Source organism: Manacus vitellinus, unplaced genomic scaffold, assembly GCF_001715985.3.
Source record: "Manacus vitellinus isolate BGI_N305 unplaced genomic scaffold, ASM171598v3 scaffold_20_pilon, whole genome shotgun sequence".
Classification (NCBI taxonomy): Eukaryota; Metazoa; Chordata; class Aves; order Passeriformes; family Pipridae; genus Manacus; species Manacus vitellinus.
Genome location: NW_021939471.1, coordinates 8,167,432 through 8,189,863, shown reverse-complemented (window position 1 = coordinate 8,189,863; position 22,432 = coordinate 8,167,432). Strand labels below are relative to the sequence as shown.

At 38.7% G+C, this 22,432-nt stretch overlaps 2 protein-coding genes across 4 annotated transcripts in view; one reads left to right on the top strand and one right to left on the bottom strand.

Moving 5' to 3' along the window:
* The first annotated feature begins 5,986 nt into the window (after window positions 1–5,986).
* KCTD18 (potassium channel tetramerization domain containing 18) lies at window positions 5,987–11,882 on the top strand. The gene is made up of 6 exons (XM_029959545.1): window positions 5,987–6,181; window positions 7,233–7,444; window positions 8,351–8,544; window positions 9,622–9,716; window positions 10,073–10,175; window positions 10,890–11,882. The coding sequence occupies exons 1-6, from the start codon at window positions 6,025–6,027 to the stop codon at window positions 11,422–11,424; spliced, it is 1,296 nt and encodes a 431-aa protein (XP_029815405.1). The 5' UTR covers window positions 5,987–6,024; the 3' UTR covers window positions 11,425–11,882.
* Window positions 11,883–17,673: 5,791 nt separating this feature from the next.
* The window catches only part of SPATS2L (spermatogenesis associated serine rich 2 like), a 139,652-nt gene continuing 134,893 nt past the window's right edge, over window positions 17,674–22,432 (bottom strand). For all 3 annotated transcript variants that reach the window (XM_029959571.1, XM_018071915.2, XM_018071917.2), the window contains 2 exons: window positions 20,511–20,731; window positions 17,674–19,016 (listed from right to left, as the gene is read on the bottom strand). In XM_029959571.1, the coding sequence (XP_029815431.1) occupies window positions 18,621–19,016; window positions 20,511–20,731 (617 nt within the window). In that variant the 3' untranslated portion in view covers window positions 17,674–18,620. The remainder of the gene's footprint in view (window positions 19,017–20,510; window positions 20,732–22,432) is intronic.

The following is a 22,432-nucleotide window of genomic DNA, read 5'->3' as shown; positions in this document are numbered from 1 at the left end:
TGCCTGCACACATACATACTTGCAAGGGCAAGAGTCTGACAACAGAATTTGAGCAAGCCCACTTTTAATTTGGTTCAGGTAATACTAGAACTGTGAATTGCAAGGAAGTACTTTAGTCTAATTAAATGCTTTCCCCCAAAATCTCTTCTGAGCCCAAAAGCCCGTGCTCTTGAACACTCTCTTCACATACATTCTCTTTCACTGGCTATATGTGCCCAGTCCTATCATTCATGTGGACATTAATTCCTACATTTGATCCAGGAATCAGTGAATTTGGAGTAAACAGAGTTAGTGTTTTATTTGAAGATTTACAGAAATGCAGAAGGTTGAAATAAAAAACAGCATCAGGTTCTGTAGTCGAGTAATCATCATGAAAACCCTACCTTTCTGTGTGCTAACATTACAATATGCTATAAAGTAAGTCAAAGGAATTGCACATGAAGTATCAGTAGCATTATGTGAAAATGGATCTTTATGAACTTATTACCTTCATAATCTGCTGCAAAGAGCATCTGGAGAGTCTCTCTTTTCTACCTTTTTTTTTAGTTTATGATAGATGGCACAGTTTCTCAGTGTGGCCCTGTAGCTGCAAACCCCTATGCTTCTAGGAAAAACCCTTAAAATACAGATTTGATCCAGCACATATTATATACCTTTGGTACATTTTCCCTTACAAGGAAACTTGGAAGTGACTGTAGCCACTGTAAAACTCTGGCCAAATAAAAGAGCAAATAACCTTATGTAACTTTAAAAATAGAAAATCAATCAAATACAGCTTACCTCCTTATCCTTTCCAGAAGGCAGGGTTTTCTTCCAGATCCAATAACGAGTTTGCATATCCTCCAGTTCCACAATGGTCTCAAGTCCTGAAGGGGCAATTGCCAATTTGCTTCCATTTAGTGTTTATGTCGCTACTGCAGGCAATAAATTTAAAACAAAATGTGAAGCATTGCATTTCCACCCATGGTCATACTTTCCTTTATCCACTGAGGAACTTCCACACTATGCCCCTTCACATGTAAAAATCTCCAGTTAATTGCCAGCTGCTCAAAGTTGGGAAGAACTTAAACCACTGCCAAGTTTCACAGTCTATATATCTTAAATGTGTATTAAGAGCAGAATTTTGTGTTTCAGTCATCCATCAGGGATCCTATGACTGGTCTTTAAACTGAATAGAAATGAAAAGAAGTGAGGGAAAGACACACAGACCTGTTGTAAAAGCTCTAATCATGTGGGATTTGAATTTGTACCTTACTAGATACCTGCATATTCATGTCTGAGAAGAACCTTCATTGAGGAATTAATCCTGTAGGGTGTAGTAAAGTGTGAGCTATGACTAAAGCACTTCTGGTGGGTAGATTATGTAGAACAACTTCTCCCTCTGTGGATTCTCTGATGTCCAACAAGACCTGAGCTCATGCTGTACCTTTTCCTGAAATTATGGGATTAAGAACTTATCTTTCTCTAATCACACCCTTTTTGCACAAGCTTAATGAAAAATCCATTTCTTAATGCCTCTTGCTCTCTGTCGAATTTGACTGCAATTAGTAAATTGAAACACAAATATACAGAGGATGAGTGTGTAAGCCCGGCTTCCTTGGGAAACTAGTGAAAACCAAAACAAAAACAGCCGTGTTCATTTCCCAAAAGGTGCAGCTCAAAAGGCAGTTTGCTTGTGTGGGTTGATTTTGCTTCAAGCTTCTATGCCAAGTACATGCTGTACTAAGCTTGAATAGCCATGATAGTTCACATGGTTAAATCTGAGGTCCAAAACCTATTGCATTATGTGTGTATATACATGTATTGAGTGAAACTGTGTACATTGTTCCGGTCTCACAATGCAGAAACACATGAAGGAACATTTTTTCAGACTTCTGAGGCAAAACCAAGCCAGCTTCAAGGCAGAAAGCAGCATGAAAAGCTCCAGTTTCATTAAGTGAATGTTTCAGAGTGAGAAAGACTGGAAGTTACACTTAAACTACATTGCAATGTTTGATAAAAATGGCCATGTTTAAGTAGAAACTGGTATGTATGAACTATTCCCAGTGAGTAAGGGAAACACATTATTATCCTTACTAAAGACACAGTTAAACTAGATACCACTACTCTACAAAAATAATCTATTATACTTGTTTTCACTTGTTTTATAGTAAGTTCAACACCCATGGATTATCAGTCTGTATTGCATTCAGTAGCATGTTGTAAATTGTGCGCTTATTTAATTAATTAGATATTAAGCATCAAAGACTTGGCTTCTGGGTACATTCTTGGCCAAGGACTGTTCAAGGAGCACATGAGAGCCATGGGGCTTGGCATGCCATTTTATCTCTTTGCTGCAACAGTAGCATGTTTAGTTGCTAAGAAAAATTAGACGTGAGGCGTTTAGTGTGGCTTTAACTGCCATTCTAATGTAAACTGGCATTAAGATAAAAAGAAGTGAGTTTTAAGTAGAAGTGATCATTCAGAGTTACACAATTTCAAAGAGAATTTATTCTCTCCCTACGAGGACCAGATGCAATATGGTTTATATGGCTCTTTCCTTTAATGTTCTTCACTTGACTGAAGGCAAGTCTGAATTACAAGTTTGTGGACTCACATATTATCTGAAAACAGAGCAGCCTATGAATATCTAGGTATTCTCAAAAATAAAAATGTAACAGTAACAGACCAGAATATAACAAGCAACAGAGTTGGAACTATAGCTGCTCTGTGTTACACATCCTTTGATTTCACCTCTTAGCAAGTGAACCTGTGGCTTGAAGTTCTAAATACCTTAAATGGGCAACAAAATATCTCCACAAGGAAATTATGAATTAAAAACTAGGATGATACAAGACAAAAATCAATAGGAATTGCAGATATAACTGAGTAAACTATTTAAATACAGTAAAGGCACATTTCTTATATGTGCAGTGTACACTTAAGTAAGTGAATTTTTATTGGACTTCAGGTAGCAATTAAAATATATTGTTAATATCTGGGATTCAGTTATATCTTATTATCTAAGAAATTTTATATATAATATATAAAAATATTTTATATTATATATTCTAAGCATATAATCAGCTCATATCTTCCAGAAAGTCTGCAGAAAACTAAAGTTTTGCCCTGTTAACTGTTGCACACTACTAATTATTTGGCAGTTGTATCCACAGTGATAAGTTCTTACTGTATGTTATGGCAAAAAGAAACTTTGTAAGCAAATAAAGGAGAATTAAGTGGGAACTAGACATAACATTGTAAACTTTTTTTTTAAATACAGTTGCATCTTATGATGCATGACATATGAACTACTTTTCATGTATGGAAATTTGCATAATAAGGTTGACACAAAAGCATAACAAGAATCTATTTTCTTTACCTTTCCATTGTTTATGAATGCATTTTGATGACCACACAACTCTATCTCAGATATAAACAATTCAATGGGACACTCTTTGAAAGTCTTTGTGAAATGACTGTATGAGTGAGGCACCTTGCCTACATTACAGAATCATAAAATCACAGAAATATCAAGGTTATAAGAAACTTTCAAGATCACCTACCATCAACATAACACCACCATAATCACCCCTAAACTTTATCCCCAAGTGCCACATCCAGACACCTCTTGAACACTTCCAAAGGTGGTGACTGCACCACCTACCTGGGCTACTTATTCCAATGCCTAACCACTCTTTCAGCGAAATTTTGTTTTTCTAATATCTAATATGAACCTCCTCTGCCTCAACTTAAGGCCATTTTCTCTTGTCCTTTCACTTGAGACATGGCAGTGAAATAGCATTCATCTGTGCTATTTTAGTGCATAAGTGGTTCCCTCTGAAAAATGCATCTAAATCTGAAGCAAAAAACCCCAAACAAACAAACAAACAAAAAAACTCCCCCAAACCCAAAACCAACCAAAAAACAAACCAGAGAAAAAACATATTTTACATGTAAGCAACGGCAAAGCAAAATTAAAAGTTCTGATGGCTGCATTTATATCTAATAGGTAGAACTGAACAGACTGCTGCTGCCACACAGGGGAGTGAGCTGGTCTGTTCAGGGAGTCATGTCAAAGCATGGCAGAAAACACCAGTTGACCTGAGGCTACCGTTTCCTGCCTTTCCCCCCTGCTTTAATAAAAGCAGAACTTTCCATCTTCAGACTGGGAGCACATACCAGCAGCACATCACCCTGGTGAAATCGCTTGTCTTGGTGCTGCAACTTGGGATGTGCAGCTGCAGAAGAAACTGGGCTCCAGCTTGGTCTGAAGCCACTGCCCTGGGCTGGGCTGGCCAGAGGGACTCCATCACACTGTGAAATAAAACGGGAGCATGTGGGGTAGGAGACAGCTCAAGTTGCTCTCATATAGAGAGCAGCCCTGCCAAGAAGGACCTGGGTGTGCTGGTGGATGAGAACCTGGACATGACTTAGCAATGTGCTCTGGCAGCCCAGAAAGCCGACTGTGTCCTGGGTGGCATTAAAGCAGTGTGGCCAGCAGGGCAAGGGAGGGGATTCTGCCCCTCTACTCTCCTCTGGTGAGATCCCACCTGGAGTGCTGCACCCAGCTCTGGGGTCCCCAGTACAAGAAGGACATCGATCTGCTGGAGTGAGTCCAGAGGAGGACCACCAAGTTAATTAGAGGGATGGAGCACCTCTCCTATGAGGAAAGACTGAGAGAACTGGGATTGTTCAGCCTGGAAAGGAGAAGGCTTCGAGGTGACCTAATTGCAGCCTTCCAGTACCTGAAGGGAACTTACAGAAAACATGGGGCAAGACTGTGTACGAGATCGTGCAGTGACAGGAGAATGGGTAATGGGTTCAAGCTGGAAGACAGTAGGTTTAGATTAGATATTAGGAAAAAAATTCTTTGCTGTGAGGGTAGTGAGGCACCGGAACAGGTTGCCCAGAGAGGCTTTGGATGCCCCATCATCCCAGGAGGTATCCAAGGCCAGGCTGGACAGGGCTTTGAGCAACCTGGTCTAGTGGAAAGTGTCCCTGCCCACATCGGAGGGGTTGGAACTAAATGATCTTCAAAGTCCCTTCCAACCCAGGCCATTCTATGATTATTGGGATTATAAAACCAGCAACTGAATCAAACCCACTCCGAGTGAACACGTACTTGTAAAAAAAAAAAAAACAAAACCAAAAAACCAACAAACCAAAAAAGCACGTTTTCGGAAGGGTTTGTGCCTTTCAGAGTAGCCGACTGTACGCAGGTCAGCCTCACCTCGGAGGACGCAGGTACCACAGCCGTACCGCAGGGAGTTCCTCCGGGCAGCGCCGGGGAGGCAGCGGCAGCCGAGCCCCAGGCTCCCTGCACTCGGAGAACCCGCCGTACCCGCGGGCAGGGACCCTCGGGCGCCGGCGGCACGCCCGGAGATGGTGCTGGCGATGGCGCCGCAGGGGCACACGGGCTGCCCCCCTGCGCTCCCCTCGGCCCAGCCCGGCCCCCCCGGCGCCATTTGCGGGGCCGAGGCCCTGAGGCGGCCCTGGCGCGGAGGCGCGGCGCCCGGCCCGACAGAGCCGACCCGAACCCGCAGAGACGGCGGGCGCCTCCCCTTAATGGCGGAGCAGCGCCCCACGGAAGGGAGGGAGGGAGCGAACGGCCCAGCTGGTGAAAACAGCTCTAATTAGAGGTCGGATTTTAAAGAAGCCGCGTTGTTATTAGTACAAAATTATTGCATTTGTAGTGCTGTGACCTGTACTCAAAACGAGATTTCCCAGGATGTCCTTCCAGTGCTCTGCTCACACATTCTGACCACGTAAATGTGCTTCCCCATTTGTCTCAAAAGAGTAACCTTTGTGCTTCCTAGCAAAGTAAAATACCATCAGTTTTTATAGTAAAGGTGTGGAATATTTCGCTATTTACACTAATACATCTCCAGAACTGTTTTCAAAGTGGTATCGTGTAAGATGTAAGAGCTGACCTAATGCTTAGGTCTCGTATGCGGTATGTTCAAAGTGGCATTAGATTTACTTCTGTTTGTATCTGTTTCAGGCTTGAACAGCTTGTAATGAACATCATCACTGGCGAATGCAATGGCAGAGGGCAAGGTTGAAGATGTCCAGAGTGTTCTACGACTTAATGTGCGAGGATGTTTATACACAGCCAGGCGGGAGTCTTTGTGCCGCTTTAAGGACTCAATGCTGGCTTCTATGTTTAGTGGACGCTTTCCTCTAAAAGTGGATGAATCAGGTAAATATATTGAAGCTGTAAATACGACATTCTGACCAGGGAGCTCTGTGCCAAATACATCCTTATCCCAGTCAAAACTGTGGCTTCAGAATATACTTCTTCAGTATGAATATGAAAATAGAATAAATTGAAGTTGGCAGAGTATTTGGCATTTAACTCAGATCCTGTTTGTGAACCCCTATATTCTCCAGAGGCATCTCATTATCTCTGTTCATTACAGAAGGAGATTTGGGTCTAATCTTTGTTTCAGAACACTTCATTACCCAGTAAGGATTGCATTTTTCACCACCATGGCTTGATATGAAAGTTTGAATAAAACTATTCATGGGTCAAATTTCACACTTGTTTGTGACTTGGAAATCCTGCCAAAGTATGTCTGGTTTAAAGATATGATGGCTGAAGAATAGTAGTTCCTTGTTGTACACTTCAGACTGCTCAAAATATCTGAAATGTTTGACATTTGTATGGGCAGGACTTAGCCACCATCCTTCACAGCCACAGTGAACAGCCTGTTGTACACAGCCCTGTATGGATTGGTTGGTTTCTGTAGGGTCCTTGAGCCTGGCAGGCAAAGGAGAGAAAAAATACAGTAAAACTTGACCAATATTCAAGGAAGGTTTGACTAGATATGTACTGGAGCTGATGCTATTTTAAATAGTCTAGGTCCAAAATTGAAAAGATCCCTGGAATAGTGAGTAAAGATGTACCTGCAGTTAGAATTAGAAATGTGTCTAGAATTAGATTTTAACATCTTAAGCAGAGTGCAGTACAGATGAGGTGGTATGTTGACATTGTTCTATGCAGATTAGTGATCTCACTGAAATTCCAAAGAAATGTTTTCTGCACTAAGAATTTTATCATCAAATAACAAATATTCCAGGGAAACAAAATATAGTTTTAAAAGAACAGAGACAGTATACTTACTCCTCCTAAGTAAAACTAGCACAGAAGTTTTATACAAAAGGCTTTACTTGATGATTTGGTAGAAAGTGACAAGTTTGTCTTCACTTGCTGGAAGCAGTATTCTAAATAATTTTATTTATGTTTTCAGGAGCATGTCTAATTGATCGAGATGGAAGCCTGTTTAAGTATCTTTTGGATTATCTTCACGGAGAAGTTCGGATTCCTGGAGATGAACAAATTCGAATCGCACTGCAGGAAGAAGCAGATTATTTTGGAATCCCTTATCCATACAGCCTGTCTGACCATTTGGCCAATGAAATGGAGACATATTCTTCAAGGTCAAATATAGAGCTTAAAAAGGTCTTAACAATTCTTATATTTTTTGAGTTGTACTCTCTAATCTGCATCATTCATTAGCACCAGATACTAAAACTATAGTATGTGCAAGTTAGTGCTTCTTAATCACCACATTGAATCATGAGTAAATTCAGAATTTTAGATTAAGAAATCCTGGATTTGATAATGCAGAGTAGTTAAGGACATCAGCTTTCCCCATCATTGCAATACAGCAATAGTTTAAATTTGACTCTTGTTTTACATGCAAGTCTGCTGTAAAACTTGCATAGTGGGAATGACATTGTTTAGTTCCCTATTTGGTTTCAAATTTTACTTGAGATTAGATTTGATCCCTTCAAGAGGTTTGATTTTTTTTTTTCAGTTTCATAAATGCATCCTAAAACTCAAAAGACAAAATGTACTTTGACATTTTCTTAGAACAGGGAAGGAGAAAAGGAAAATTACTATACTATTGAAAATCCTAATGTTTGTCTATTTTAGAGTAAAACTTAAAAGCTAATTCTAATTAATGGATTGGAAATTCATTTATATTACCAGGTCTGGCTGTGTTAGTCCTGACAGTTATCTACATTCTCTTCATAAGCTATTCTTCCATGTACTTCACATTCTTCCTTACTCATTTCCTTTTGAAAAGCATAAAACATTTCCAGGCCTTTCAGTTTCTCTTCATATTAAGGAGCTGCCATGCCTTTAAGTATTTCTGTTGCCTTTCTATAAACTTCTCTTAGCTTCACAACAATCTCTGTTAACATCAGATAAGAAATACTGTAGCCAGCATTCTAGAAAAACTACATCCTTGATTTACTTAAAAGAGCTCACTGATCCACTTAAGAAAATTTAAATATGATTCAACTAAAGATATTATATTTTTATCAGTATTCTGTATTTTTTGTTTTATGTTTCTTCCAGGCTTTGTTAGATTTCTGTGATTCTTATGATTTAGTTTGTACCAAGCCTACAGTGTGGGTCCTGCACTATCTCAACACATCTGGAGCAAGCTGTGAAAGTACAGTTATTGGTGTGTATGCCACAAGAGCTGATGGGACTGATGCAATTAATAAGGTGCTAGGAACGAAAATTCATAGTAAAAGCATGTACAAAAGGTAAGGTGACTGTCAAACACATGAAAGCACTATGAAATGAGAATAAATACTCACATATTATAATTATGCCTAATATTGTCACATGTACCATAACATAGCATTATTGTATTATAAATCCGTGGAAGGAATCAGATTCTTTCCAGCTCCAAAAACAACTGGCTAATACAAATGGTAACATTAAACAAACAAACAAAATAAAAACTAAGCACAGAGTACAAGAATTTGAGAGTCCACACAAGGTGGTTGGCATGTAGTTACTGTAAGTTCTCATTGTGTTTGAGTTGTTGTTTTTAAAATGTCTCAAAAATTTAAAATTACTTTCTAATATTTACACTAAATACAGTGAATGAATCCCTATCCTGAAAAACTTCCAGAAATATTTGCAATGTTAGTTATGATCCATGCAATTGTATTTTGCAGTCTTCTAAGACAGCTGAACACCAAGAACTAAGGATGGTTTTAATTCTATAAAGAACATGTTCATCTCTGCTATACTATTCATGTATTTTTATGGCAGTATTTTGAAGTTATTGGTAGACCTGTACTTATGACTGGAAGCAAATTGTCTTTCTCTTGGTCCCACAGTACAGTGTCAGAAGTGCACTTCACTGTGTATCTTTTGATTAAGAGAGAGCTTTTCATGTTTCATAATCATGATAATTAAGATGCATATTTTCCTAAATTTAGGCTGGAAATATTAATATTTATTCCAAGAGTATTTTGGAAACATAGTATATCAGGTATCTGTCCTCCTACTGTATTTTCCCTTTGAATAAATGATTGAGATCTAGAAGAATAGATTTTACACCATTAATTCTGTAATTATTATTTTATGAACATCTGTTCTTTCACGAAATATCCATTTTTAGCAATAGGTATTCACAGGAGGACAAGAACCTCTCATCCAAATGAAAATGAAATTCAAGCAACATTTTCCTTTCTACTTTATAAACATTTACTGCTAAGTCCTTACAGTTAAGGTTTGGTAAACAGAAGGATACATTTCACCAGTGTTACATTTTTAAGGACTTAGCTAAATTTATCACATAACCATTACCTTTAAAACAATATTTCTAGAGAAGCTGGAAATAATGTCCAGTACATCTGGAGCTATTACTCAGTTGCTGAACTGAAAAAGATGATGGATGCTTTCGATGCCTGGGAAGGGAGAGGTAGAGTATTAATTTTTTATTCCAGTAGTACTACTTTTTAACAGAAAAATAAGAAAAATATTTGCTAATTAACTATCATAAAAACTCTTCATAAACTTTGACTTGTAATGTAAAATATTCCAAAGTAGTGGCTATTTGGGGGGGGGGGGGGCAGAAGTCTGAAGGGATGTTCCAAGGAGGGGACAGGAGCTGACATGAATGAAGAAGCACACTGGATGTAAACAATGCTTGTGGCAGCAGTTTCAAAACTGAAATTCTGCTGCATAAAACACATATATTCCCTTGGTCAGATGTCTACACACGTGATGCTGGCTGTGTTTCTCAGCTCATCAATACAATGTTGCTTATAAATGCAGGTGTCAGCTACTGGAGAGTGCCCCAGGAGCTGATTGAATGTTGGACTCTGGAAGAACGCCCTCTGAAAGGCAGTTTGCATCATATGCCACCAGTTTATAAAAGGTATGCTGATTTACACAGATGGCTTTAAATTAAGCACAAATACAGTGCAATCCTTTTTTGCCTCTAATTTCAGGTTCCTTAAATAGCTATGCATGTTGAGTTTTCTGGTTTTATTTACATTTTTATAAAATGTCTTATAATCATGAGAGCTTGATTGAAGAACTGAACTTGCTAGAAACAAATTAACTTTATTTTAGAGGTCTCAGCAGCCTGGCAAGGAGTAATTTCAAAAAGCAGAAAGCAGTGTTAGTTAAATGGACTGCTAAAACAGAAATTTATCTGCAAACTTTAAAAGGTTAACTGATTTTCACGTATGTGAGATGCCTTCTTTTTAGAGGGAATTTCTAGAATTTCTTCTCTGCAGTTTAATGGTGATACTTTTGACTACACCTCCATTCTCAACACATCAACTTAAAGCAGCCTTTTGCAGGTTCTGTTACACAGTTACCTGAGCCACCCTACAGCCACTTCACTGCTACAGTTTTTAATGTCATCTTACAGAGGTAGAAGAGATTGGTTGTTGTGTTCATAGAAAGGCAAGCCTGATTGTAGGATGAACTGTTGGGAACCATAAATGATATTGTAACAAGCAAAAGTTAAAATAACTTCCTATTTGTGGATGGCTGTTACATATTGTCTGGTTTGTAATAACGTTCTAAAAAGAATAACTTACATATATAGTTCATTTATTTAATAAAGTTCCCTATATTACAGACGACTAATTGACTATACTGAAGAGGAAGACTGTTTGCCATCTAAAGTGGGTCCCAAGCCAATCAGGTTCTCAGGTCCCTCAACAAGTACCCATATCAAAGTCAAGAATTCAGCTTCACTAAAGGTAGCTGCTTGCAGTACTTCACGTTCTGCAGCAACTCTTAAACGACCCAACAGTGAAAGGCTGACACTGCACAGAGAAGCTTCTGAAACCACATCCACAACATGCTCACTGCTGCCCAGCAATCCCCAGGTGTCCTGTGGAAGGCAGGGTGCTGGCAGTGGGACACCAAGCCAAATGACATTCAGGGTTGCAGGGACTAAGAAGCCTGTAAACAACCGTGTAGTGAAGCTGAAAGGAACTCCACTTTTTCTTGTGACACCATCTCAGCCGCCTTCTTCTGTATCCAGTAAAACAAGTGAACAGGACAGTGCTGCTGGGGAAATTCCTACTACTTCTGTGGTACTGAACAAGAAAGAACCAGCTGTATTAGCAGAAAGTATTACACTTAAGAATGATAAAGTGAATGGATAATGTTTGACTCAGCCTGATAGACCAGACAGCTTTGCATCATCTGGTCAAAGAAGAGATCATCATCTCATGTGGTCATTTATCAAAGATTAGGTGTAAAATGGTGATGAAATTCATGAAAAGCATAGGAAGAAATTGTTTTAAGTGAGCATTGAAGTGTGTTTTCTGCTTTATTTCTAAATATTTTTTACATGTTGGGAAGGGAGGAAGAAAAATGGATTAAAAAAAAAAACAAACATGGAGCATGTGCAGTTTAATGTTCCAGTGTCTCACATTCTGTTGGGCTATACTTTAAAGGGAGTACTTGCACAGCAAAAAAGAAGACCTCTTTATCAACTTTAACTATTGTTAAAAATAACTGGAGTTAACCTTAATTTGTACCTTTAAAGTGGGGGAAAATAAATAAAAACAAGTAGCTTTTCTTAGATACAAGTTTGCCACAAATGTGCAACATACATGTGCAACATACTGTGAAGACTCCAGAAGTTCAGTGCACTTCCTGGTACTTCTGGTGAGGGTAAATCACCCTTTTTTGTTATTAACAGCACTGAAAGGGACCCCTTTTGCTTGTACTCAGTGAGGAAATTCAGAAATACAGGAAAGGAAGAAGTGTGCCTTGGGAGTGGCAAGGCCATATTTTTCCCAAAGACACACATGTACTACTTTGGTACCAGGTGTGATCTGCCACTGGGGGAGGCGGCTGCAGCCTTGGTGTGTTGTGTCACACACTGTGGGGTGGGTTTTCTGGAGCTGCAGGAACCTCACGGGTCTGACTTACAGTGGCCTTCCCATGTCCTTCTGCAGGTCCTTTCAAATTAGGAGGGGACAAACTCAGCTTCTGTGCAGCAAAGCACAGAAATTGAGGTTGGAGGTGCCTTGGGTTTTGCCCCCCACCTTCCCCCCGAGCAGGCTAGAGGAGACATCCTTGTGCCAGGGCAAATGCTGAGGAATGATACTGAAATGAAGAGCTACTGTATGTTTCTAGCAGGAGAGGAAAGGTGAATTTGGATCACTGATTTTAAAGAGCCCTTTAGGTGGTTTAAACCAGTGGACAAAACCTGGCTTTGTTTTGTACCCTTGCTTACAGTTGGGTGCTGGGTTTTTTCACTGGTTTTACGAGTGCTTTTGCTCTTCCAGCACAATAAATACAGCTGTCTCTAAACATTGAGAGCATTGCCAAAATGCAACGTTCTTAACATTCCTGAGACTATTAGAATTACAGAAAGATTCTTTAAATGTTTTATTTTCTAGATCATTTAGAAGCCATCATATTTTCAGGCTTTTCTCCTAACCAGAAGGAATCGACACATCATCTGCACAAATAAAAACCCCAATTTTTCATGTACTAACATATTTTTAAGGAGACATTTTGTCATGAACAGTAGCCATTGTAGAAGTGTGCAGTACTGTTATTCTCTGCTGTTGGTATGTATATGAAAGACCAGTTGACCTTTAGAATCTTTAAGCCAGAGATTTTTCTTAATAAACCTAAAGATCACAATACTGAGGCTCTTCCTAACTCAACAAAGTTTCACTGAACAAAGAAAAAATCAAAAATTATGGAAATATATAACATAATGTAAACTACTATTCTTTGAACATGCAATTCATCATTGAGACTAAGTCTGTGAAATATGTTTTTCCTAATAATCTGGTTGAAAGGCAGTTTTTAATACTTATCTTCTGTGTGACTTTTTATTCAATAGCTGAGCACTTTACCATACACTTCTAAATATTTTGACAAAGCTTCCTTAAGCTTATTTCTTTCCTCTTCAACTTTTGACAAATTTAGAAAGCTTCTATAAACACAGAATCACAGAATATCCTTCAGGTTAGAGAAGACTCTTGAGATCACTGAATCCAACTGTCACTAAAGCTCACAAAAAGTACAGAATTTTGCATGCATACAAGAAAAAAGCTTTGAGAATAATCCTACAGGACTTTCTGAGTTTGCACTACCTCAGTGTTTATTTAATTATTCTAGTAGCACGGTATTTTTTGAGAAACATTCATGTCATTTGCATTACAGTGGCTTTAATGAGTCTTCTCTTTGTCCTGGACATACTTAGCTTGTGATTAAAAGAATAAAAAACAACAAAAAAGAACTCCCTTGAATTTCAATAGATAAAAGAGGAAAATGGCTCTGGTGGAGAGGTAAAGATCAATTATTTTTTGAAGGACTTGATTTTATTTATTTATTTTTGATTGGATATGGCCTTTTAACTTAATTGTGTAAGCACTTCCAAAATGTTTTTTTTATATCACAGAATCTTGTTAAACGTTTCTTTTAACTGATGGACTGATATTTAACAGTTTTATGATAGATGAATAGCATTAACCTTCATGTTGACTTTCACCATAATAGCTTTGCCCTTATCTACCCAAAGCCTTTTAAAATGTGGAAATAAAATTTCATCTTCTCTGGGAGGCCAATAGTTGAAAACAAATTAAATTTACCAGTCAAAGGATGAGTGATCCCATAACCTGGCTAACAGAATGTTTTTGTAGGCCTTGGGACGAGGAGCAGAAATTCTGCAAGTCTGAGTTTGCTACAGGTTGAAATTTCCTCAAAACTGTATAGTCCCAGGTTTCTTGAAAGTCTGCCAACTGCAGACTTTCATTAATATTTCACTTAACATTTCACTTGTCTAACTCAAGTAAAGAAGTGATACTGCATCTGCACTGATAAACTGTGACACACCGAGTGTGCAGACCGGATAGTTTAACTGGGGAAACTGCTAAAGGTCACCTACAGTTTTATAGCTGGGACTAGATGTGTTGTCAAGTGGTGTGACAATGGCTTACTATGAATCTTTCTAAAATTCATTATAGCAGAGATCATGTTCAGAAAAGACCATGTTCAGAAGGTGACTCCAGTTCAGTAATCTAGGATCTGATGTCTGCACTGCAAAGGCTGACATAGGGTATATCCCCAGTAGAGTCTGATGCAATACATTTTTTCTTACAAATGCTGTCAATTTTCCAGTTGGTTAGTTCTTACTTTCACGCTACAGTCTTTCCAAACCATCAGTGATAGGGCATCATATGGGTTAAGGGGACAAGAAAATCATGATTCCAAGTTAGATTTCTATAAAATTACTCCTCCATGATTATACATGCAGAGGGCCAGTTATCACCAAGATGTGATTCAAATAGATGTAATTCTACCTGTATGCTTCAGAGTATGGAGAACTCATTTGTACTTGATAAAAGCATTATTTCATGTGATAGGCATATGTTGTCACTGATCCTCAGGAAGAGTTTTCATCAGGTTTGTTTTTAGCTGAAGAGTCATGGAAATACTAAAGCTAACTCATTTTTCTTTCAGAATGTTCCAGTTATTTCCGTACCAGCTCTTTCAGAGCAGAAACATACACTTTTAAACTGGATTACATTAAATTGCTTAGATAATAAACATTATGTAGTTCAAATCTTCCTGTGTCTAATAAAGAAATCCTACCATTACCCTGGAGTAAGAAGATTTGATCTACTTACTTCCTTCCAGTCCATGAAGGACAGATTCTCACACAATTAAAATCAGGAGGCCAAGTTATGCTATCAAAAACTTGGGAGGGAAGCTGTCTGTCCCTTAGCTGCAGTTATAGAGTCAAAATGTGGTTAGAAGTAAAATTTTGTATAAAAGCCCCACAAAAAACTAGATTCATTTTGGGCAGCAGCTGTTAATAAGAGCTGTTAAGCAGTAGGAACAGGTAAAGCTGATGTTACAGAACTCTGCTGCTTTCTGAGCTTTTTGGGTGTATCTTCTTAAATAATTATCTTCTTGCCAAAAAACATTTGGCTGTTTATAGCAGACTCGATCACTCTTGGTCAAAAATTACTTCACAAATTCATGGCATCACATGATCAGCTGTGTAGTGTGCCCAGAGTTTGCATCAAGGATTCAGACCCTTTTCAAAGTTGCCTTTTTCTTCTCTCTCTGGTACAAAACACATGAACATTGTGCACAGCTTGTTTTAGTAGTTTGTCTTAATAGTTGTATTGTCTCAAATTTCTGGCAAATTTCTCTTGTATCCTCACATGGGTTACTGACAGTGGTACTGGAACTTGAGGCCTCTGGATCCCAGTGCCTCTGCTTTAGTCACAAGTATGTGAACAGGAAGGATGTATTTGGTTGATAAAATCTTGATGCAGCCCAATCACTTCATAGGATAAGAGACTCACACTCATACAAGTTCAGACCTGGAGTTCCCCTACGACAACAGGGCCCAGGAAAGCATTGAAAGATCAATGTTTCCATTCCAGAATGATTAGTTTCTCTTTCAGGGTGACATTTTCAAGCACACTAAGTGAATTTTTTTAATTTTTTTTTCCAAACATGGCTAACTAATCTAAGTTTTCCAAACAGTTTGACTGTATTAAGTTACCTTCTCTTTTTAGTTTTCCAGCTGTGTATTTGGATCTTTATTTTGCTGGGTTCTGCCTTACTCTGAGTTTAATCTCGCACAGAAGATAAACAGATCCAACCTGCTCTACAATAGTGCCCTTTAGGGTCTGTTTCCACTTCTGAAAGAGCATACAAAGTGCAGTGGGAATTCCGTGTTTGTGTTTGAGTGATGTCAAACAGCTGTATTTGCTTTGCAAATTGAGGGCACTTTTTATAAAAGAGGACTGGCCTGGAAGCCAAGCCTTGCCCTGCCCTTAGTTCCCTGGCTGACCCCTGTACAAGTTCCCAACATTAAAAGGAGTACTGCACATAGCCATCTCTGTAATGAGAAAATAAAACCAGAGCTCCATTGAAGATGGGCCCAAGAGCATTTGGTTACTCACAACTACTGTGAACAGTAAAACACTCCTAGAAATTGGCAGATATCATTCCAAGCACACAGAGACACACAGAATGAAAGATGACGAGATACTGTTCTGGCACAGCTACACTTCAGAAAACAGCCACATAATGTAGTTAAAATGTGTAGTGCAATAAACTTCCAAAATCAGCAGATACCAGACAACACATGGTGTGCTAAAACTGCAGCACCCCCAGAACCAGCCCACTTCCCAGCCCAACCAAACCCATGCAGCTCTCAACAAAGAAAATACTCTTGCATCACGAGAGAAACGTCATCTTTCACCTGTTAGGCCTGGGTCTGTCACATACTGAGGCACCAGTACCTCAAAGCTCAGCTGGTACTGAAGAGCACAAGGTGGTCCTGTTGTGCTGAATTATGTTATGGATGTTATTTATTTGTAGAAGGTTGCTTGTGAGAATTAAGAGATTTAGGGAATAAAATAACTTTCAGTAATCTTGTCAAGTGCAGAAGCTATTAGAAAGGAATAAATGCCATTACAGATAAATTAGGTTTTCTTTTTTTCTAGGAAGGGTTACGAGAAGAGACAAATAAATTTCACAACTTACATAAGGACAATATAAGAAGATTCCCATGTAATATCTCCATGGAATTTGTAATTACATCTCTTAGAGTGAGGTTACAGGTCAATCTGTAAGGAAGCAGATAAATTTTGAAAAGCTACCTATCTGATGGGTGCTGCACAACAAAGATTCTGGAATTTCCATTCCATCTATGCAAAAACATTCAGCTTAAAAGTGTGATAGGTAATTAAATAGGATAATAACAGTGCTTGCAATAATAAGAAAGCCACTGTCTATCTATGCATGTTTATTTTTCTTTCACCACTCTTTCAGATGAAGATGAGTTATTTGCCTTTTAAAATCAGGTTTTACCGATATTCATATGTGGGACACTGTATACAGATATCAAAAGAAATAAAAATTAAGGAACGCACCTCACTCTACACTTGGAGATTACTTTTCAAGGGCCACAGAGGAATAGTAAACCAGTTAGTACTAAGGAACTGTGCAGTCGACAAACAGAAATTAGGCAGAAGAAAATTGGTAAAAAGCAATAGTAAACAATAACCTAGGCATAAACTTTTAAAGATCTTTAAGTATCCTCCTGCTCTTACTGAAACCTCAACAGGAGGTCAATCTTATTGACCTTCTACGCCTTTCTGATTCTGACACAGGTCACTAGTTCACTTGATGCCAGGTCTGGAGCCTGACACCTTACTATGTTAAACAATAACTTACGTTAAAAGTGTGTTCAGGATGGAGACAGCTCTCATGACAAGGTTGTTTCATGCACTGTGGCATTAGAATCCAACTAAAAGCAAAGTCCAGTCCAAACTCAGCTGAAAGCCTCCCACTGATACCAGCTGAACTAAGCAAATACAATTTGAATAAGGTTAGGCACTGCAAAGCAGCAAACACCGGGATATTTTAGAAAGAAGATTTTAATTTTTGGAAGAAACAGATTTTCTGAAATACAGAATCAGAACATAAAGACTAAGTAATTTATTAGTCATAGCTTTCATTATGGACAGATGGTTCCTACAGCAAAAGTATAGAAAAATAATTTGAATTCAAGTCTAGAAGACCTGCAACTTTTCATATGCAAAAAAATAAATCCAACTAGTCATAGAAAAGTGGCTGATAAGGATGGAGAACAGGGCTGTGCATCTGAATAGCCATTATTATATACATTCCAAACTTAAATGAGCATATTTCCTCAGCCTCATAAAAATAGTTTGTCCATGAAAAATACCAATATGTAATACATTTAATACAATTTATACTTGAACTTAAAGATCTCAGATTATGGAATAATAAGCTAAAATCAAATGAATTGCCTTTTCAACTCTTCTTGTATATAACAAAACTCTGTGTATACAGTGTGCATGCATGTATGTGTATACACGCACAGAAAGAAAGAGATGTATAGAGATTTGCTGAAAAATTCTCCAAGATCATCTGATTTCATTGCAAACCACAGCATACAGACTGTCTGGGATCCTTCTAACACAGGCTGTTCTACAAAAAATAACGTTGACTGGTATAACCACATATCTACAAGAGGCTTTTGCTATTATGAATTTAATTATCAATTTATTTTTCCAATCTAGATTTCATTTTTCTAAGAAGTAAATGCTGCTTTGGTAAGATTCCGTACTGTCACGATAAAATAAATGTGAAGATATTGGGGAAAGCCTTGAAAGTATGATTTAATTTTGATAATTAGTAAGTAGTAAAGATACCAACAAGTTTTAAGCAGCAACAGATTTAAAAGACTATGTTCTGACTTATTTTCTTCACCAACAAGCATTTCGAGCAAGAAACTAAAATGAAGATATTAAATTTCTCTGCCTGCCATCACTGTGACATTTTAAGCCACCAAAGTCACAGTTGGCACTGAAAGAACAGTGGCATCAGCAGAGACCTCCCTCCTTGCAGGACATAAATTGCATTGGGACACCCTGCCAACACTGCCTTGGAAAGGCCTGTGATCTGCAGTGTCTGGTGTGTGGTGCTTCCGACGGGTCTTCTCCGAATGTGTCGGATTCTCTGTGGTCCTTGCAGTTGTAGACTGCTCTTGATTTTTCATGGCTCCTTTATTTTTAGATCTGAAGCTGTTATGCTGCTGTCTTCTGTGCTCAGACCTGGCGCCGCTCTTTGTATTTTGATCTGCCTCATTACTGGCACCTTGTGCCTTCAGAGATCCATTGAGCCGCACGTTTTGGTGCTGTGGGTTGAATCTTCGTCTCTGGCTAGAAGGCCCATTCTACCCAGGAAGAAATTGGATAACTGTTAGGTTATTTGAATCCTTCCAACACGACAGGAAATACAGTAATTAGAATTAACAGTGTAACTAGGAGAAGTAAGACACTACACACTTTTGACTGTTACAGTTCTCTCCTTATTACACTTAAAAACTGAACTACAAGTACCATGCTACATCTGAGTAGCCTGAAAATACAGATGGCAGGTTCACAGCTGATGCCAAATTAAAGTCTGGCATGATTCAAGAGAATACAGAAAAACCAGACAGCTCAAGAGCAGCTGTTGAGGAAAGGATTCTGTGGGTTGTAGTCAACAGAAATTGCATATGAGGGTGCCTTGGAAACCAAAAGGACCAACACTGTTACATGTGACAGGACCAAAGGGAATAGCATGAAGCTGAGGTTTAGGTTAGATATTAGGAAAATGTTCTTCACCCAGAGTGTGGCTGGTCATTGGAACAGGCTCCTCAGGGCAGTGGTCCCAGCACCAAGCCTGACAGAGTTCAAGAAGCCTTTGGACAATGCTCTCAGGCACACGATGTGACTCCTGGAGATGGTCCTGTGCAGGGCTTGTGCCTTTCAACTTGGGGTACTCTACGATTCTCTGAGCAGTTAAGAAGCGCTGAAGAACTTGACAGTGACTGATTTTTTCCAAAATCATGAAAATACCTTTCCTAGTAAAGTGTTGTGAAAATACTACAGTAAGACTGCAGGAAGAACAGAAATTAATATGTAAACTAAAGTCAAGTGAAGCATCCACATTGTGGAACAGATGTCCATTGTGATATCTTGTTCAGAGGATGCTCTGATCTTTACTAGGAAGTGGCTGAATTACACTTTATTTGCATGCCTGCCAGGGCAGCTGATTCCATGTATGTACTGACACTATGTAATGCTCTTTTGTTTCCCTTCAGGCGTCTACTTGATCCTAAAATCCCTTCTGGGACAAAATTCAGAGCAACTTCAGCGACAGCTTTACCTAAGAACAACAGTAGAAGGACATTCTAAGGTGCTCATATAACAAAATAGCTTCCAATATAGGACAATACTATAAGCTGTGTCATAGAGCTTCTGAAATAACATGCTTTTAAACCCAGCAGGATTCTACTTTTAAAATGTATCTAATAATTGTGCTTCAACAGCACATCAGCTCACCATTTGGTAAGTATCAGGACTAAATGTTTCTCCATCACAGCACATAGGGTAGTTAGCTATTATGGAGGGTTTTTCTTTTTCAGTCTATTAACTGCCACTAGTCACTTCTGAACACCTGACAGCCGTCTTTGCTCATATGGCATTTCTGGTATTTCCACTCCGAATGCTCACGCTGACTTGAAAATGAAACTGGAAAATATATGCTTGCGTATTTTCCAAAATTACTAATTAAATATAAAGACTGCAAACCAGTACTTGATTTTGTATTAACAACTTTCAATGCTGCATATTTTCCTGAAATTTCTTAAGTAATTTAGTTTAGTTCATAACTAGTTTCTTACCTGCTTATTTGTTGGAATTCCTTGAGAAGAAGATTCTGTAGGATTGGAAGAAAGATGACTTTGTACTTTAATGCTGGCTGTTTTATTATCAGAGTTCTTGGCATTACTAGAGGACTTTCGTGTGTGTGTGTTTTGCTTGCCAGTTGTTGCATGAGAGGTCATTGAAGACAGCACTAAACTGCATGGTGTCCTTGAGGAATAGTTGTTCTTTGGGTGAGAAACTATAAAAGAAAAAGATTATGTGTTATCAGTTAAATGATCAACATCTAAACATAGGAATGTATTATTATTCTGCTTACACTTAATTTTGGAAGCATTGTTCCAGCCTCACTTTAAATAATGAAGTAAGCTAGACAACTTGGGTTGGAGTTAGGCCATAGTGTTTTACTTCTGTAAAATGGCCTCATTGTGAAGCACTTCTGGAGACAGAAGAGCCAATGTGATGGCACTGCACTAAAACTGGAAGGAGCCTGGCAGAAGGCCAAGCTTTTGTCATCCAAGAGAATTTTTCAAAATTCCTGGCACCTATTGGTTTGCTTGTCAACTTTTAATCAGTTGAGCTGAACATGTGCTGCCAGGACCACTCCATGCACTGCTTGTCCTATCAATAATGCCCCTGTAACAAGAGTCTTCATGCAACAAAGGAAGAAATGTGGGAAGTGATATGCCAGTAACTCTCTTGACTGCTTGAGGTCAAAGGAATTTGTGTCTGCAGACATCACAGATTAAATTCTATTCCAAATTATTCTCTGATCATGGAACCATGGCTCTCATTGCTGTCTACATATGTACTACCTACAACACAGGCAACAGCCATGAAAGCTGCCCTAGAATGTCTAAACGTTTTTAAGATGAAGAAAAAAATAGTCTAGTGCCTGTTGCTTATCCCTCTCTATGGAGATGGGTAAAAAAGGTTCTTCTGTACCATGAATATCTATAAAAACTGGAACTGAATGCAATGCAGTAATCAACTTCATGTAGACCATGGCAGTCTGCACCATCAGGAACCACTACTGCTCATCTCAGTATATTCCTACTCCCTACTTCTTAATATTTTGACATCGCCTGATTTACTAAGCACTGTCATGTCTGGATGTGAAATGCACCAAAAAAATCCTTATTCTTCTCTGCATTTCCACAGGCTCTTAAAGCTGTTTCTGTGAAATAGCCCCCAAGCAGTCTCAAAGAGATGCTGAGGCTAACAAAGTTCTTGATCTTAATTTTTCTGATTACGGAATTTTTCTGTTTCCTTCTGGTACAGATGACAAAACTGAGGTTCACTTCAGAGAGACGGCTGCTGTTTTATCCAAGAGGTACTTCTATTTTTTCACTTTTAGTACAGAGAAAGAAGGTAAGGAAAAATTTTAGTAACTGAGCATCATCTGTTAGATTATTCGAGGATCTTACTTGTAACAACATCAGCTACTTCTTCTACTAGGTGCCCTCTTCAGCAGAACAATGCAATGATCTGCACAATGGACTGAATTTTCTCTCCGAAGCTCACTGAGGCCAGCTGTCACTGAATTCTACTGCTCTCTAGACTGCTGCACATGGAAACCCATATAAAGACTCAGGTGCTTTTCACAAAAATCTATTTTTAACAAAAAAGATGTACAAGGAAAGGATACAACTTGCCACTGGGCATTCTGGCTATATGTTAGTCCAATTATTTTTGTTTCTTCCCGGCCTTCATTGTGAGTGTATGCTGTCTACCCTCTCCTCATGCTAGAACATGCCTTGCTTTGCACAAGCTCTGTGGGTTTGGTTATTGCTTTTGTTAAAGCCCTCAACAGTGGCTGTTCTTAGCTATAGGCCTCCTATAACCTCTGAGTGGTATTTGCAGCTCCTAGCAGGGTATGGGCCTCACTGTGAGATACTCCTAACAGAAACATCTTCTGCACTGAAAAGCTCTTGTCAAAGAC